This window comes from Lontra canadensis, unplaced genomic scaffold (genome assembly GCF_010015895.1).
Source record: "Lontra canadensis isolate GAN:19392208 unplaced genomic scaffold, GSC_riverotter_1.0 scaffold20, whole genome shotgun sequence".
NCBI lineage: Eukaryota > Metazoa > Chordata > Mammalia > Carnivora > Mustelidae > Lontra > Lontra canadensis.
Window position 1 is genome coordinate 3,154,059 of NW_022631014.1, and position 16,655 is coordinate 3,170,713.

Here is a 16,655-nt window from a genome sequence, read left to right on the forward strand (position 1 = left end):
AACTTTTAAAGATTTTATTTTTAAGTCTTCTCTACACCCAGTGTGGGGCTTGAACTTACAACCCTAAAATCAAGAGTTGTATGCTCCATCCCCTGAGCCAGCCAGGTACCCCTCCATGGCTTTTATTTTGAAGATGACTTTGTTGTGGTGTTAGGACGGAATGGGATGGTTGCATGTGCACTTGGTTCCTTATTGCCTAAGAAAGGAGTCATCTAATACCTTTTTTTCTTTTTGGGGCCAGTCATCAGTCCACCTCCTGTAGCTGGGACCATTTCATATAATTCAAACTCATCTTCTCTTGAGCAACCTAATGGAGGGAGCACCAGTCCTTCCTGCAAAGGCTCTTCTGGGCTTGAGGCAAACCCAGGTAAGCTCTTAACCGGGCATAAGAAGAGGCTATGATTTGCTGTAGAAGTTCTGTTATCTGGGGAGTGCCATAGGTAGAGTTAGACCAACTACAAATTGTGCATGTCCAGGATTTCAATGGCTGGAAATCACGTTGAGCTATACTGGTTAGTTATTGCTATGCAACAGAGGAACCCAAAGTGCAGAGACTTCAAACTGTAGTCATTTATTATCGTAGCTCACTCATTCTGTGTGTTTGCTGGAAGGTGGCTGATCTCAGCCAACCTCGTTCAGTCTTTACTAGGCTTGCTCGTGAGTCTCCCTGTTGACCGGGAGCTCTGTTCTGGGCTTGGCTAGAACACTTAAGCTGGAACTTCTCCGTTCCACATACTTCTCATCCTCCTCCTGGGCTCCCTGGGCTGCTTTTCTTTTTCTTGGGGCAGAATATGTCCTTCTGAAGAGGCCAGAAGCACCAGAGAACAAGTAGAAATACATACAGTTTCTTGAAGCCTAGGCTCAGAACTGGTATTGCATCACTTCTGCCTTATTTTGTCATCTAAGGCCATTACATGGTCAAACTCAGAGTCAAGGGGTGGAGAAATGTGCTCTGCTTCTTTTGTAGGGAGAACTGCAAAGTCATATGGCAGAGTGTGGATACCAGGATGCAAAGAATTTGGCCACTAATATAATCAGTCATGTGGGCAAAAAATATCTCCTAATCCTGCACACATTTCACAGTCACAGAATGTTTTGAAGGTTGCATTTCTGTCCACAGACTTGACATTGAACAAATCTTGGGTATGACCAAAGTTTGACATTAAAGAAGTGGCATAAGAGAGGGAAAGAAGAAAAATTTAAATGTGGGACCACATATTTAGTGTATGTGACACTGTTTACTCTCTCTCACTTCCGAGCGAGGCATCACTAATCAGTCCCAAAACTCTTTGCCGGTAAGCTGGGATATAGCCTCAGATACTTTCTTACCATAACTCTATTAGCAGTGTATCAATTCTGAGGCATACTACTTATAAACCTCAGCTACAAAATAAGTATTTCATAGCATTACTCTTGGGGAATCATGGAACTTGAAAGCTTCTTGGTCAGATGACTGAAAATATTCTCATTTACCTTTAATAACAACTAAAAAAGTTACAAAACAAGAACTCAACAAAAGCCATTTAGTAAGTGACATAATGTTTTTGAAAGCTTCTCTTATAGATAAGGTACTTTACCTTGTTCTGTTAACTAAAGATGGTGAGAATGCTCTGTGGAAATGTACTTAGTGGGATTCAGACATGGGGAATAATTAGATTTGAACATCTAAAACATTTTAAAATTTTTAATTATAAAAATAAATCCATATTATGATGGCGGTGGGGGGGCAAGCATGATAGTAGAAAGGACAAAAAATCACCACATAATCTAAGGAGGAAAATTTTCTTTGTCTTTTCATGGCCTTTCCCAGCATGTGACAAGTTGAGAATGGCCCTGCTCATTTGTGAGGTATCATTTTATGGCAAAAAAAGCATTGTGAGAGATAAAGAGGGTTATTTTATATTGAAAAAACTAAATTCACTAGCAAGATAAAACATTTGTATATTTCAGATAGGTATAGATGTATACATAATATACACATATATACACATACAATATACACGTATACATAATATACACATACTATTCATACACACACGTATACATACATACATACATACATGAGAGAATTAACCACAAAGAGAAATAACCTCATCCACAAATAGTTGAAGGCTCAAAGCAACATCTCCGAATAATTCATAGTTCAAGCAGACACAGCTATCATTAAGGATATAGACGCCCTGAAAACATAATTAGTAAGCTTAATCTGATGGATGTACAGAGATCATTATTGCTAAAAGTCAGAAAATCACACTATTTTCAAGAAGACACAACACATTTACAAATAATTGGTAGTATTTTACATTCTCAAGTAAGATTCAAAAATTTTTGGTGTTTTGTTACCATATGGACCATGTTCTTTGACCACAAAGGGACTAAATGTAGAGATTAGTAATCATGATAATTGAAATCACCCTTGCATTTGCATATGAGCAAATACATGCCTTCATAACTCATACAGCAAATAAAAAAAATTATCATAGAAAATACTCAGAATGGATCTGTGGTTGGCAGTTACTGTGACCTCCTCCTTTTTCTTTCCCATCTTCCGCTGTTGCCCCTTCCTTGGGTAAATGGAGAGTGACTTCCATGCCCATCAGTGTTCACAGAAAGTTAGTTAGATTAGTGGGCATGTATTACCTGCTTTGTGTTTAAGATCATCCATTGTTTGCCCTTTTATTTTGATCATCACAGGAGAAAAGAGGAAAATGAATGACTCTCATGCCTTGGAGGAGGCCAAGAAACCCCGAGTTATGGGGGATATTCCAATGGAATTAATCGATGAGGTCATGTCTACCATCACAGACCCTGCAGCAATGCTTGGACCAGAGGTCAGCAGGGTAAACAAGAGCAGCGCAGCCACCTGGTAGACCCTTTTTGTTTTCCTGGCCACTCCAGCTCTTGGAAACGGGGGTGGTATCATTGAGAGAGAGCGTGTTACGCTATCCTGGTTTGCGTTTAACCAGCTGTTCATGGTGTGGAGGGCAAGACAAGCTGGTGGAGAGGTGATTCCCTTGATAAATATCACATTACAGAGAAACATACTAATCATACCACACAGTTGAAGGCACTCCCACCTCCCTAATGTCTTAATCTTGAAATATTTAAATCCTCATAAATGTTAGAAACATTCCATGATAAAGAACCATGGTTTTTGTTTTTTTTTTGTTTTGTTTTGTTTTGTTTAAGATTTTATTTATTTATTAGAGAGACAGAGATGACAGAGAGCACAAGTTGTGGGGGGGAGAGGGAGAGGCAGGCTTCCCACTGAGCAGGGAGCCTGATGCTGGGCTTGATCCTAGGACCCTGAGATCATGATATGAGCCGAAGGCAGCGCTTAACTGACTGAGCCACCCAGGCATCCCTGAGATCCATAGTTTCTTTATTTAGATTCACCGGCTGTTAACATGTTGCATTTGTATTACCTCTGTCTTTCTCTCCTATGAACCATTTGGAACCATTTCAGAATTCAGTATAGATGTCATAACATTTCACCTCTATATTTTCCTGTTTCTTAAGATGAAGACTACTCTTTTACATTACCATGTAACCATGTAGTACCAGGTAACCATGTAGTTACCACTATCAGAAAATTTAGCTAGGTTATATTTTCTAATGCATGGATTTGCAAACTACAGCCAAATCTGGCCCACTGGCTGTTTTTGTAAATAAAATATTATTGAAACATTATTTATGTCTTCCTTGCACTACAAGAGCAGATTTGAATAATTAAGACAGGTGATGTATGACCTGCAAAGCCTAAAATACTTGTATCTGGCCCCATTATAAGAAAGTTTGCTGACCCCTGGCCTAATGTATAGAGAGCCCATATCTGAATCCCCACTGTTGACCATATTATGTCCTTAGAACATTTGTTCCTCTTGTTGAAGGATCAGGCAGGGATCATGAATTGCATTTAGGTTCTTTCTCTTCATCTCTTCAGTCTCCCTTAATCTAGGACAGCTACCCAGTCCTTTTTTTTTTTTCTTTTTTTTTTTTTTTAATGGCAGTGCCATTGTTAAAAGAGTCCTGCTCACTAGTTTTATGTAAGCACCCCTTTGGATTTGTCTGTTTACTCGTGGTTGGATTCAAGTAAAGCAGTTTTGGTAAAAGCTCCTTTATTGCATTGCATCCAAGGCAGTTTAAGACATTTCTGGGGCTCCTGGGTGGTTCAGTCAGTTAAGCGCTTGACTCTTGATCCAGGGTCATGGGTTCAAGCCCTGTGTTGGGCTCCACACTGGGCTTGGAGCCTACTTTAAAAAAAAGAAAACAGACATATCTGACAGCTTCCAGGAAGTAAAGAACTGGCTTGGAGATTATTTGGTAAAGTATCTTTTAAAAACTTTTTAGTGTGGCTCTGCTACATCAGTTTTTAATTTGTCATGCTTCTGAGATACTTATTTTATGGTATTGAGGATAAGTTAGAGAACTAGAATAGAATGTTTTAAGAGAAAGACCTCTTTGTAAGATTATTCCTCACATTTCCTGGTAGATATCCAGTCCTGGTGTCTAAGACTGTAGACCTTTTGTGGGCTTGTCTCTCAAGGGTTTAGTAACTTCACAAGTTAGTTTAGTTCAGGTTTTTCAGCTGTGAAGTATGGATGTCAGCACACATTTCAAAATTTGTTGGGTAGATTTGATAGTGTAATGAGGTTGGCTTGTAGAGGCTTACACAGGCAGTTGTTAAATTTTCAAGAATTTTGTGAGCTGGGTGTTAAATATGTTGGTAGCTTGAAATTGACTACAGTTGCCCTGGTCACCTGGGCAGCCAGTGTAGACCAGTGGGATGAACAAGTGCTCCCATTTGGGGCTTTTCTTCCCTGGGGGACTGTTGAACATGTACCTGCACACCCCTGGGTGGATTAAATAGAGCAGGAGAATAAGGTGCTGGCACAAGGTTGTGCTGCCAGTTGCGGCTGAGAGTGGGACGGCAGATACCCTCAGACAGGACACTGTCCTCCAAAAAGAGGTGCTAACACCATAAATGTGACTGCCACTGTTGGGACTGTGATGGGAATTTTGCAACTCAGTTACCCTGAGGGTCCCGTAAAGCTTAGCCAGGTGGGATTCCTCAAACCAGGAGTTCGTACACAGGACAAATCTGGTCTGCTCAACCCCTGCCCCCCCCCCTTGTTAAAAAAGATTTTATTTATTTATTTGAGAGAGAGAGAATGAGAGAGCATGAGACCGGGGAGGGTCAGAGGGGGGAGGGTCAGAGGGAGAAGCAGACCCCTTGCCGAGCAGGAAGACTGATGTGGGACTCCATCCCAGGACTCCAGGATCATGACCTGAGCCAAGGGCAGTTGTGTTACCAACTGAGCCACCCAGGCACTCTACCCCTTCCCCCTTTTAAATGTTTTATTGGAGCCCTACTACACTTATTTATTTATTCATTCATTCATTTATTCATGAGAGAGAGAGAAGGTACACAAGTAGGGGGGAGGAGCAGAGGGAGAGAATCCCCAAGCTGACTCCCTGCTGAGTGTGGAGTCCTCTGCAGGTCTCGATCTTACAGCCCAAATCAAGAGTTTGACACCTAACCAACTGAACCACTCAGGCAACCCCCTCCCCGGCCACCATTCACTGATATATGTCTATGTCTGCTTTCACACTACAGCAGGGTTGATTAGTTGCCACAGAGACCTTATATTTACTATATGGCCCTTTACAGGAAAGTTTGATGGCTCCTAAGCCATGCCAGATATCCATGTATACACATGATACTCTAATCTCTCAAAATGCTTTATCTCCCGTTTCCCTTTCAGTTTTATACCTTGTGTATGTTGTTTGGGTCCCTGAAAATTCACAAATGTGTATCTTATTAGAACAAATCAGAGAAGCATGGAGGTGTCCCGTCCGCATTGTCTTAAGAAAGGAGTTGTGTCTAATTTTTCCCGTCTCCCGCAGACCAATTTACTGTCAGCACATTCAGCTAGGGACGAGGCAGCAAGGCTGGAAGAGCGCAGGGGCGTGATTGAATTTCATGTGGTCGGCAATTCCCTGAACCAGAAACCCAACAAGAAGATTCTAATGTGGCTGGTCGGTCTCCAGAACGTGTTCTCACACCAGCTGCCCCGGATGCCAAAAGAGTACATCACACGGCTTGTCTTTGACCCGTAAGTGGGACTTGGCTCTTTCTTTCTTTCTTATTTACTTTTTAAATGAAGGGGGAACCACTCAGATAGTGGAAGTAAGCCAGGGTCAGCTTCCGAATCCTGCTGCCTCTTGTCACGCTGGGGAATACAGAGCCACATCAAGGTAATTGCCACGACTAAAAGCAGTCAGATGAATTTTTCAGCAATTCATACATTTCTTTGTTAATAAAATGAAACTCTGTATTTTAAGTTGCTGGTGACTGTCCTATGGTTCATTCATTATAGCAGTGAAGAAATACAAGCACCAAAGTAGATGTCCTACTTTGCCATACTCAAAACAGTCTTGAATTTGGTATTTTAAGTCTGTACTGCTGTTGCTGGGTCTTAATTTAGGGAAAATTATTGGGCTATCAGATAGGTACATTTGAAAATCCATTGCTTTAAATAAAACCCAAATAACAGAAAACCTAAAGTTCTCTAATTGAATGTACTTTAACATACATAGCCTAGCAGCCTATATGGAATGTGATCTCTTAATGTGACAATTCAGTGACACCTGAGACAGAAGTTCTGACAGGATTCTATAATTCAGGGTTTGGTAAATTGTATGTGAGGATTTTGTATTCTCTTCTGTAATATTTCTGTAATATTTTTGAATCAGAGTAACCCTTCAGAAACATGTCCTGCATTTGTCCATGAGTTAGTGCTTTCCCTCCAAACCTGCACTGCGGGTCCCTTGGCATTGAGCATACCACCATTCCAGTACAAGTCAGCACCTCCACACATAGCTTATTCTTTATTTATAAACCTCAGACCCTTCTTAGGTGGCCGGCATTTTGTTGTGATGGAAGCCCTGATGAATGAAGTCTTGTGCCCGTGAACTTGCTCTAAAAAGTGCACATTAGTAGGGTTCTACCTAGATAGTGTGTAGATAAGGGAAGGTTCCATAGAAACTCAAGAAAAACACTCTCTTTCCTTTCCTGTTTGATTAATAAGGAACCCCCCAAAAGTACTTTTGTATAACCAAAATAGGTAAAACTTTGCCATAATCTTACTCTTTCAGGAAACACAAAACCCTTGCCCTAATTAAAGATGGCCGTGTTATTGGTGGTATCTGTTTCCGCATGTTCCCATCGCAAGGATTCACAGAGATTGTTTTCTGTGCTGTAACCTCAAATGAGCAAGTCAAGGTAAGGGGGACCCAAGGTGTTAGAAGAAAAGCAGAATATGGTGCTTCTCACTAAAGCTGCAGAGTTTAGGCAGGTCTGTCTGTCTGTGCCACGTCCATAGAAGGCTCGAAGTGGATTCAGGACTTCCTGAGAAGAGTTCTCTTGCTGCAAATGTCTGTGCATGTGTGTGAAGAGAGCAAATGTTCCACATCCCAGCAGGTCAGGTTCTACCAGGGCTTTGTTGGGACCTGGGGCAAGGTACAAGGACCCCACACAGCCCCAAGTGCAACTGAAGTATAGTGTATTGCAAGTGAGGGGAGGTTTGAAGATAAATCTCCCTGCTCGTTGTTAGCTTACACGTGCTCACACATGCACATACACAGCCGGTGACACTGAACCACCAGAAAGGATATGGTGAGATGTGGGTTATTACACTCAAGAAAGAAGTCTTATGGCTTTGTCCCTAAAGGTGGTCAAGGGCTAAAGAAATTCTGTAAAGGAAGTCATGGAAAATTTGAATAAATTTATGACTCAGTTTTAGAAGTATTCCTGCAGGGTTTGGAATGTGGGGTTTCTTTGGTGTGTGTGTGTGTCTAATTGACCCTCCCAAGTGTCCTTGTCACTGGTCCCTTATCCCCACGAGTTACGCTGTTTCACTGAAACTGCAGCTGGTGTTGTGTTGGAACTGGAATAAAGTGTAGACTGTCTGTCTGCAGAAAGACCTCTGATGTAGTGTCTGTTGTGTCCTGCTCTGCTGCTGCCCTTAGGAAAACAGAACCAGGAAAAGTGTCTTTAAACTATTATTCGTTTGGTATTTTAGGAACCCTAAAGAGGGTCATGCAGAACTAGGGCAAATGGTGGAAAGATAAGTAGCTCAGGGTTAGGCAGTTGCTGAGAAAAGTGACTGGAAAGTCTAAGGCACTGTTAACCTAATGAAATAAAATGCGACATGCAAATGTGAGCCATGCATGTAATTTTAAGTTTTCTAGTAACCACATTAAAAAAAAAAAAAAAGGGAAACAGACAAAGTTAATTTTGAAAACATATTTTATTTTACCCACCATACCCTGAGAGGTGTCCCTGCACCGGCAGGTACTCATGGCACAAAGAATTACTGATGAGACATTTTATATTGTTTTGTATTCAGTCCCCGAATGTAGGGTGTGTTTTACACTGCAGCACATCTCAGTCTGGACCAGCCATATTTCCGGTGCCCACTGGGCACATGTGACCAGCGCTCCTGTATTGGGCAGTGCAGGCCTAGGGACAAGGTTGTTTTCTCCAGCTGCAAAGAAGCAGTGCCATTTATAAAAACCGACAGGAAGTCACTGGAAGGAATCCTTCTCTGCTTGAGGGCTGAAGCCAGTGCTATGGGTACTTTTGTTTTCATTAAGAGCTTTGTTCCACCCAGCCTGTTAGAGCTGCTGTGATTTCTTCTCACAAAGCACAAGTGGGCCTTTTTGTCTTTGACTCAGAGTGCTAAGCATCAAAGGATAAACAAAACGCATCAGTCATACATCTGTCATTCTGACCGGGGAGGGTGAGGGCCCAGGTTTGCCTGAAACCTGTGTCTGGCGCTTTTGCAAGAAATTCTGACAGTGTGTCTTTAGATGGTGCTGTTGCTATGCTTATCACTTTAAGAAATTTTTTCCCTAGTCAAAGTGAGAAACAATTCAAGTATCCAGAGTTCAGAAACTTACTTAGAAGGAAAATTTGTTTGGCTTTTTTCATAGGGAAAGATTGCTGGCACATATGTCCTTGGTTTATAATTTCAGAAAAAGATTACAAAATTTTTGTTTTTAGAGAAAGCTACACCAACCAAGCACCTTGTTTGGAGAGGTTGATTAAGGTTGACTTGGACACTTTTAGGGATACCAGAGGGAAACTAAAGGTATTTAATATGAATTGGATGCTTTGTCTTATTACTTCCCAGAAGGGCAATTTATTTTTTTCCCAAACCATGTGATTTTCTAAAGACTTGCAGGAAGGTGTCCAAACATTACAAACTCAGTAGGAAGAACTAGAAAAAAAAGCCACGTTTTGTAAATGATTAGAAACTAGTTCTAGAAAATGAAGATTAGTCTCTTCTAGAAAATGAACGTTAATCTTTCACAATTGATTGGAATGGGTAAGTTATGAAAGGCAGTGCTGGTGGCACCTATTTGGAAAAATAACTCAAGTTTTGTAAGTGGAGGTTTTAAAGATTTTTATTTACTATGTTAAAAATCTTGGCTAAGTGATACTTTGAAATTTGTATTCACTCATTTTAGAGAAGCAGGCTTACATATAAATTCCTGTGAATGCTTTAAATAAGATTTGTATGTGAATTTATCTTGCTCAAAGCACACACAAGATGACATTTCCAAATTTGCGTGAAAAGCTCATCACCTGGTTTTAGAATTATCTTGTCATCTAAGAACTATTTGGATTTGAAATCGTGCAGATTTAAAGTTACATAGCTAATATTTATATATCATTTTTTTTTAAAGATTTTATTTATCTGAGAGACAGCATCAGCAGGGGGAGGAGGAGGGGCAGAGGGAGAGGGACAAACAGACTTCCCCACAGAGAGGGGAGTCCAACCTGAGCCGAAGTTAGACACTTAACTAAGACATCCAGGTGCCCCAATATCATAATAAATTTTTATTTAATTTTTTATTTTATTTAAATATTTAAATTATTTTATTTAAATATTTAAATAAACACAAATTGCTTGATGGATTTAGAAAAAAACTCCTTTGGTGGTAGTTAAAGGCCCACAAGGGGTGTCTGGGTAGCTCAGTCGTTTGAGGGTCTGACTCTTGACTTCAGATCTTAGGATCAGGAATTCAAGCCCCATGTTGGTCCATGCTCAGTTTGTAGCCTGTCATGGGGCTGGAGCTCACAACCATCAGATTATGACCTGAGCTAAAATCAAGAGTTGGACGCTTAGTGGACTGAGCCACCGAGGCACCCTGCCTTTTTCTGTATTATAGATACAAATGCATCACATTATATTAACACAATAGATATATGCGTTGGGTCTCAAATGCAAGCCACATATATAATTGTAAAATTTTCTAGAAGCCATAGTTTAAAAAGTAAGAAGAAACAGGTGAAATTAATTTTGATATATTTTTTTAAATTTTGATATTTTTTATTTAATTTAGTGTGTCTAAAATATTGTCATTTCAACATGTAATAAGGATAAAATGTTATTGAGGGTTTTTTTTTTTTTCCTCTTTTTCCTGATGTGTATTTTACACACTCTAGTACATCTCAGTTTAGGCTAGTCACATTTTAGTTGCTCAAAAACCACATGTACCATATTGAACAGCTCAGCTCTGTACTCTCACTACATATTTATGTATTTATCTTCCCCATTTTACCATCATCTCCTCAAGGAGGGAGACATTTCGTTCTTCTTTTTATTCAAGTTGTATTGAAATTTAAAATATATTAGTATTGTAAAATGTTTGGGAAAAGCTAAAATGTCCTTGGGTAACATCAGTGGAAGAATTTCTTGAGGAAAGTGGTAGTAATACTCTTCTCCTATTTACCAGGCAGATCATCCCCTAATTATTATGTTTGGTCCTTCTAGGCTTCCAAAGGGCAATGTTAAACAGGAGAAAGCCCAGAAAAGAGTGATTAGATTAGTAAGGGGTCTTCCAATCAATGCCTTTTAAGGAATGACGGAAACCTTGATGATACTTCACGTGGGGTTTGGGAGGTAGGGATGGGCATGAAAGAGTATGGTCTTTAAAGGCTTGAAGAGGGGCGCCTGGGTGGCTCAGTGGGTTAAGCCGCTGCCTTCGGCTCAGGTCATGATCTCAGAGTCCTGGGATCGAGCCCCGCATCGGGCTCTCTGCTCAGCAGGGAGACTGCTTCCTCCTCTCTCTCTGCCTGCCTCTCTGCCTGCTTGTGATCTCTCTCTGTCAAATAAATAAATAAAATCTTTAAAAAAAAAATAAAATAAAGGCTTGAAGAATTGTTAAGAGTAGGAATGAGTCTTTGTTCCTCTGAAAATAGAACTAAGGTCAAGAAGTAGATATAACAAGGGGTCAGATCTCAAATAAACGTTAGGAAGAACTCCCCAACTGAAGATTACCTGGTTTACCTAAGGACCAAGGGATGTCCCTGTGCTGGAGGTTTCTGACAGCTCACCTTTTCAGGGTAGATGGCAGAAGATTTCTAGCATCACATGGAATAGAGACTTAGACCAAATGATTTCTAAACATCCTTTTCCCCCTGTGGTATTGCGGTTCCATGAGATCATACCTGTAAGCACATTTGAGTCCTTTAGAAAAGTGTGTCACCAAATTCTAAAATATTTATGTGAAGGTATTTGTGTTGGGATGCTTGGATTTACTTTCACCTCTTTTAATGAGGTTCTAAAACAGCCACTTTATAGATATTTTCTAACCTTTGTACTTCACTGAAAAACCTGGTACTTGCATATTTTTTTTCATATTTTTCATATTTCTATCATTAATTTATTCAACATTGTTCACTGTCTTTAATTTACTTCCTTATGTCCTCTGGCTCACTTAGAGAGTCTGGATTTCGTAGACCTTGCTTGGAAAGGCTTGATAAGACAAACATGAAAATCCTGTGTATGGGATATGATACATTTCTTTGGAAGAGTTGCTGATTTGTATACATTCAGGAAACACTTGGGTTAGTTAATATTCTAGTAAAGATTAGCTTTTCATTTACATAGCTCTTTGCATCGCAGGTTCTCAAATACTTTAAAGATAAGCAGAAATCATAATCAGTGTTAACTCCGCAAGCTTCTTTGTTAACATTCAGCAAGTAGTCTTTAGGTTTGAGCCACAGCTTATAGCCTTGGTGTGTTACTTCCAAAGAACCAGAAACTTGTATTTAAACTGATGATTGTATCTCAGGTCAAGGATTTTGAATTTATTGGTTTTGTGGGTCGTTTTCAAAGTTCAGAAATGCAGGAAAGGGTGTGTTAGTATTATGTTGATAAAATATATCAAAGTACCAGTTCCTAAATTTGCCAGTGCTTCTGAGTGAATCTGTAGGAATGGGTTGTCTTTTTTCCAGAATCGAATATGTTTATGTGTTTACTAACTTCCACATAGGGCTATGGAACACACCTGATGAATCACTTGAAAGAATATCATATAAAACATGATATCCTGAACTTCCTCACATATGCAGATGAATATGCAATTGGTTACTTCAAGAAACAGGTAAGTTTTTCACTGTGCCACCCTGTTCTGTCATTTCTTTTCTTTTCTTTTTTTTTTTTTTTAAGATTTCATTTATTTATTTGACAGAGAGAGATCGCAGTAGGCAGAGAGGCAGGCAGAGAGAGAGGAGGAAGCAGGCTCCCCGTCAAGCACAGAGCTCGATGCAGAACTCGATCCCAGGACATGAGATCATGACCTGAGCCGAGGGCAGAGGCCTAACCCACTGAGCCACCCAGGTGGCTTGTCATTTCTTTTCTTAATATATACTCAGGTAGCCTTCATCTAAGGAAGTTTTTCCCCTAGCATTTTCTATTTATAAGAAGGACATGCAACTACTTGTTAATCCTTAAGCCAGGACTAAGCTTCAGATTTTAGTGGAGGTTATAACCAGCACAGTAAGTACGAGAGATTTGTTGAGTGAGTGAATGAATGCCATCTATAAATGAAGTATAATATTGCATCACGGATTCTAAAATATGGTATCCCCAGGCTAAGGAGAAATTCCCAAGGCTAGGTGAGTAGAGTTCTCCATGAATAAGAGAAATAGATTCAGTCTGTGGAAATCCTCCATTTATGTCAGCAGAAAGAAAGTTCTGAAAGTTCTTAGAGTTCTTTTTTGGCAGCACACAGTAGGCTAGGAGCTTGGCTGCCATCTTGGTCCTTTCTTACCAGAAGTTTTCAGCTCAACTTTTTAAAGATTATTCATTGGCTGCATATTTTTTTAAATAATGCTTTATAATTCCTAAACATTTTCATTTACTTTTCTAACTACAAAAGTAATGTAAAGTTACTGTAGAAGTTTGGGCATAGTAAAGTAGAATGAAGAAAAATCAATTGTAATTCTACCACCAAAGAGATTTGCTGTTACTATTTTGATAGGTTCCCTCCTAATAATTGTTCTGTGTATGTGTTAATGTGTATATATGTATATAAATATAAAACTGGGCTCCTATTATATGTAATTGAATTACTTGCCTTTTCACTTAATCTGATTATTAATATTTATATCATTTTTTAAAAAGATTTTATTTATTTGATGGAGAGAATGAGAGAGAGAGCATGAGGAGAGGGAGGGTCAGAGGGAGAAGCAGACTCCCTGCTGAGCAGGGAACCTGATGTGGGACTCCATCCCAGGACTCCAGGATCATGACCTGAGCTGAAGGCAGTCACTTAACCAACTGGGCCACTGAGGTGCCCCAATATTTATATAATTTTTGATGGTTCTCTGAAATTTTATGGTATAATTAGAAAATGCTTCATTAAACCAATACTACGTGTTTAGGACATTCAGGTGTTTGTTCTATGTAAATGTACATTTATAAGTGTGTGTTCATAGGTATGTTACCCTCATCTGTGGTAAGTTTGCTTAGAGTGAATGTCTAGAAGTAGAGTTGTTTCCAAATATATCTGAGGTTTTGTTATGCATTGCCAAATGCTGTAACAATTTCTGTTCTTGTCAGCAATATAGAAGGGGGTTCAGGAAAAAGTTTGATAATGTTTGAAATGTTTGAAAAACATTTTTTTTTGCTCCTTTCCTAGATAATAAATTACGTATGTTTATATTTTGTTTATATTTATTTAATTATTGTGAAGTTTGATGTGTTTTTTCTTATTCAGTGATCCTTTGTATTTGTATTTCTTTTTCTGTTTTTGAATTGCCGGTTAATTGTATTTTGCCTCTTTTTCTACTAAAATATTTATTTTCACATAGAGGACTCTTTGTATATGAGGATATTAACATCTTATTATTTTTCTCCCATTTGTCAGTTGTTTCAACATTGCTTGTGACTTTTGATATACAAATTCTTAAAGACTTCATTACATAAAATCTGTTGACTTCTTTATTTTATATAAGTCTCATGTAATTAGAGAGCTTTTCTTCCTCTGATGTCAGATAATCTCCTATTTGTTTTCTTCTCATTCTTTGGGTTGTGTCTGTGACTTTTATAATAAAACTCATTTGGGACAACTCAGTGGGGTTGTTAACTGAAGGCTTGAGTATCAGCTTTCTTAGGCTGCAACTGCATTGCAAAGCTTGAAATACCAGTCATGGTTCTTAAATGACTTGTCTGTAGTCCTCTATGAGGATGATGGTAATGATTGCTTGGAGAATAAATTTTGCTGAAAGGGAGGCAGTGTCTTTGTGATAGTCTGAATTCCAAGTAATTCACTGCAAAGAACTGAAATAGGCATTGTAAGGAAAATTATGTTTATGATATAAATATATGAATATATATCCTGTAGCACTTGGTTATTGCAGATTAAAGTATATAAATGAACATATTACAGATAAATGTCACTGACACAGCTACACATTACAATGGTCTGGAAGTTTTCGCCTATATAGTAGGGGTTTCATTTCATCAACATTAAAGTTCTAATTATTGTATATGTATATTTTAAAGATTTTATTTTGGGGGCACCTGGGTGGCTCAGTCGGTTAAGCCTCTGCCTTCAGCTCAGGTCATGATCTCATGGTCTTGGGTTCATACCCTGGTCAGACTCCCTGCTCAGCAGGAGTCTGCTTCTCCCTCTCCCTCTGCCCCTCCTCACTCCCCACTTGTGCTCTCTTTCTCTCTCAAATAAATAAATAAAATCTAAAAAAAAAAAAGAAAGAAAGGAAAAAGGAAAAGGGTAATAAGTAATTAAGTAATGACTGTACCCAATGTGGAGCTCCACAACCCCAAGATCAAGAGTCTCATGGTCCAGGGTGCCTGGGCGGCACACTTGGTTTCAGTCCAGGATATGATCTCAGGGCTGTGAGATCGAGCTCTGCATGCAGTTGTGCACTCAGCATGGAGTCTGCCTCGGTTTCTCTCTCCCTCTGCCTCTGCTCTCCCTACCCCTCAGATAAATAAAATCTTAAAAAGAAAAAATCACATGCTCTACTGACTGACCCAGGCAGGTACCCCTAATTACTGTATTTTTTGATAAGCTTTTCTTTTAGAACTTAGATTGGTTTTTGATTTGTTGAGAATCCTGGGGTCCCCTCCCCAATTTGGGAGAATTTCAATTTAATGGAATTGAAGAGGAATTGGGAGAATGTTTAATTTAATGGAAAATTCAACATTAATATTAGGTCTGTTAAAAAACCATTTAGTATAATTTGTGTTTTACTAGGATTATTTTTTTTTATGTTGTCTTGCTTCCTATTTGGAATTTGATTTTTGATGTTTTTGAACTCCACAGTGGGGATGCTAGTCCTTTCCAGAGTAATAGGATGAGAACTTGAAAGAAGTGTATCTTGCTGCCTACCATACGGTTTGCATTCAGTGGATATTTGTTGCACAGTGGCTGTATGAATGAATTTATTTGCATTGCAGGGTTTCTCCAAAGAAATTAAAATACCTAAAACCAAATATGTTGGCTACATCAAGGATTATGAGGGGGCCACTTTAATGGGATGTGAGCTAAATCCACGGATCCCATACACAGAATTTTCTGTCATCATTAAGAAGCAAAAGGAGGTAAGCACGGGACCGCCTCCTGTTCCTTCTCTACAGGGTGGTCTTTGTTGGGTGAGTTGTGTGTCTCTGGGCTCTGTGTGGATGGCTCTATGGTGTGTCATCATGATTTTGGTTTGCTGTAGTTTGTACATATTTCTTCTTTGATGGGACACTTGATCTGTTTCCTTTCTAGGCACCATTCCTAAGAGGGTCAACACTTGTTAAATTGGTATAAAATATAAAACTTGTAAAATATGATGACATCTTACCTTCGCCTTCAAGGCCTTTACATTTAGCCTCATGCATCCTTCCCAGACTTCTTCACTTATCTAAACTCTTCTCGAAAAGCCATTACTGATGCTTTAAGCCTCTAGCTTGGTGTCTTTATCCATTTCCTACCTCACTCTCCCAACACACGTACGAATAGGACCACTTTGGCCTGTGTTCAGTTTCTTCTTTGAACTTCACTACCACTAGTTTGATCCGCTTATTTGAATTTTTGTTACTCATCATCTTACATGGGCATTTATCTTAGCATGTATTCATCTCTCTTTTTAACATTGGGAATTTCGAAGGCCTGTATTTGTAGGAATTCAGTGATTTGCTATCCCATTTTGGGGTGAAGTCTTTTATACATAAGAACTAAAAGAGAAACAGAGGAAAGGTTGAGAGATTTGACTATGTAGTAGTTTTACATTTGTCCAAGACAGAAGAAAATACCATAAAAAGAGCATAATTGGGGAGTGTGCA

General features: G+C 39.2%; 1 protein-coding gene across 8 annotated transcripts in view; it reads left to right on the forward strand.

Moving 5' to 3' along the window:
* Positions 1-16,655, forward strand: part of KAT2B (lysine acetyltransferase 2B) — a 101,915-nt gene that overhangs the window by 71,741 nt on the left and 13,519 nt on the right. For 7 of the 8 annotated variants that reach the window (XR_004383082.1, XM_032860945.1, XM_032860941.1 and 4 more), the window contains exons 8-13: positions 242-367; positions 2,695-2,840; positions 5,908-6,116; positions 7,159-7,285; positions 12,349-12,459; positions 15,783-15,926. Coding sequence is in view for 7 of the 8 variants with exons in the window: in XM_032860945.1 (XP_032716836.1) it covers positions 242-367; positions 2,695-2,840; positions 5,908-6,116; positions 7,159-7,285; positions 12,349-12,459; positions 15,783-15,926 (863 nt within the window). In the remaining variant the exon portion in view is untranslated. The remainder of the gene's footprint in view (positions 1-241; positions 368-2,694; positions 2,841-5,907; positions 6,117-7,158; positions 7,286-12,348; positions 12,460-15,782; positions 15,927-16,655) is intronic. The other variant, XM_032860940.1, reaches the window with a different exon arrangement.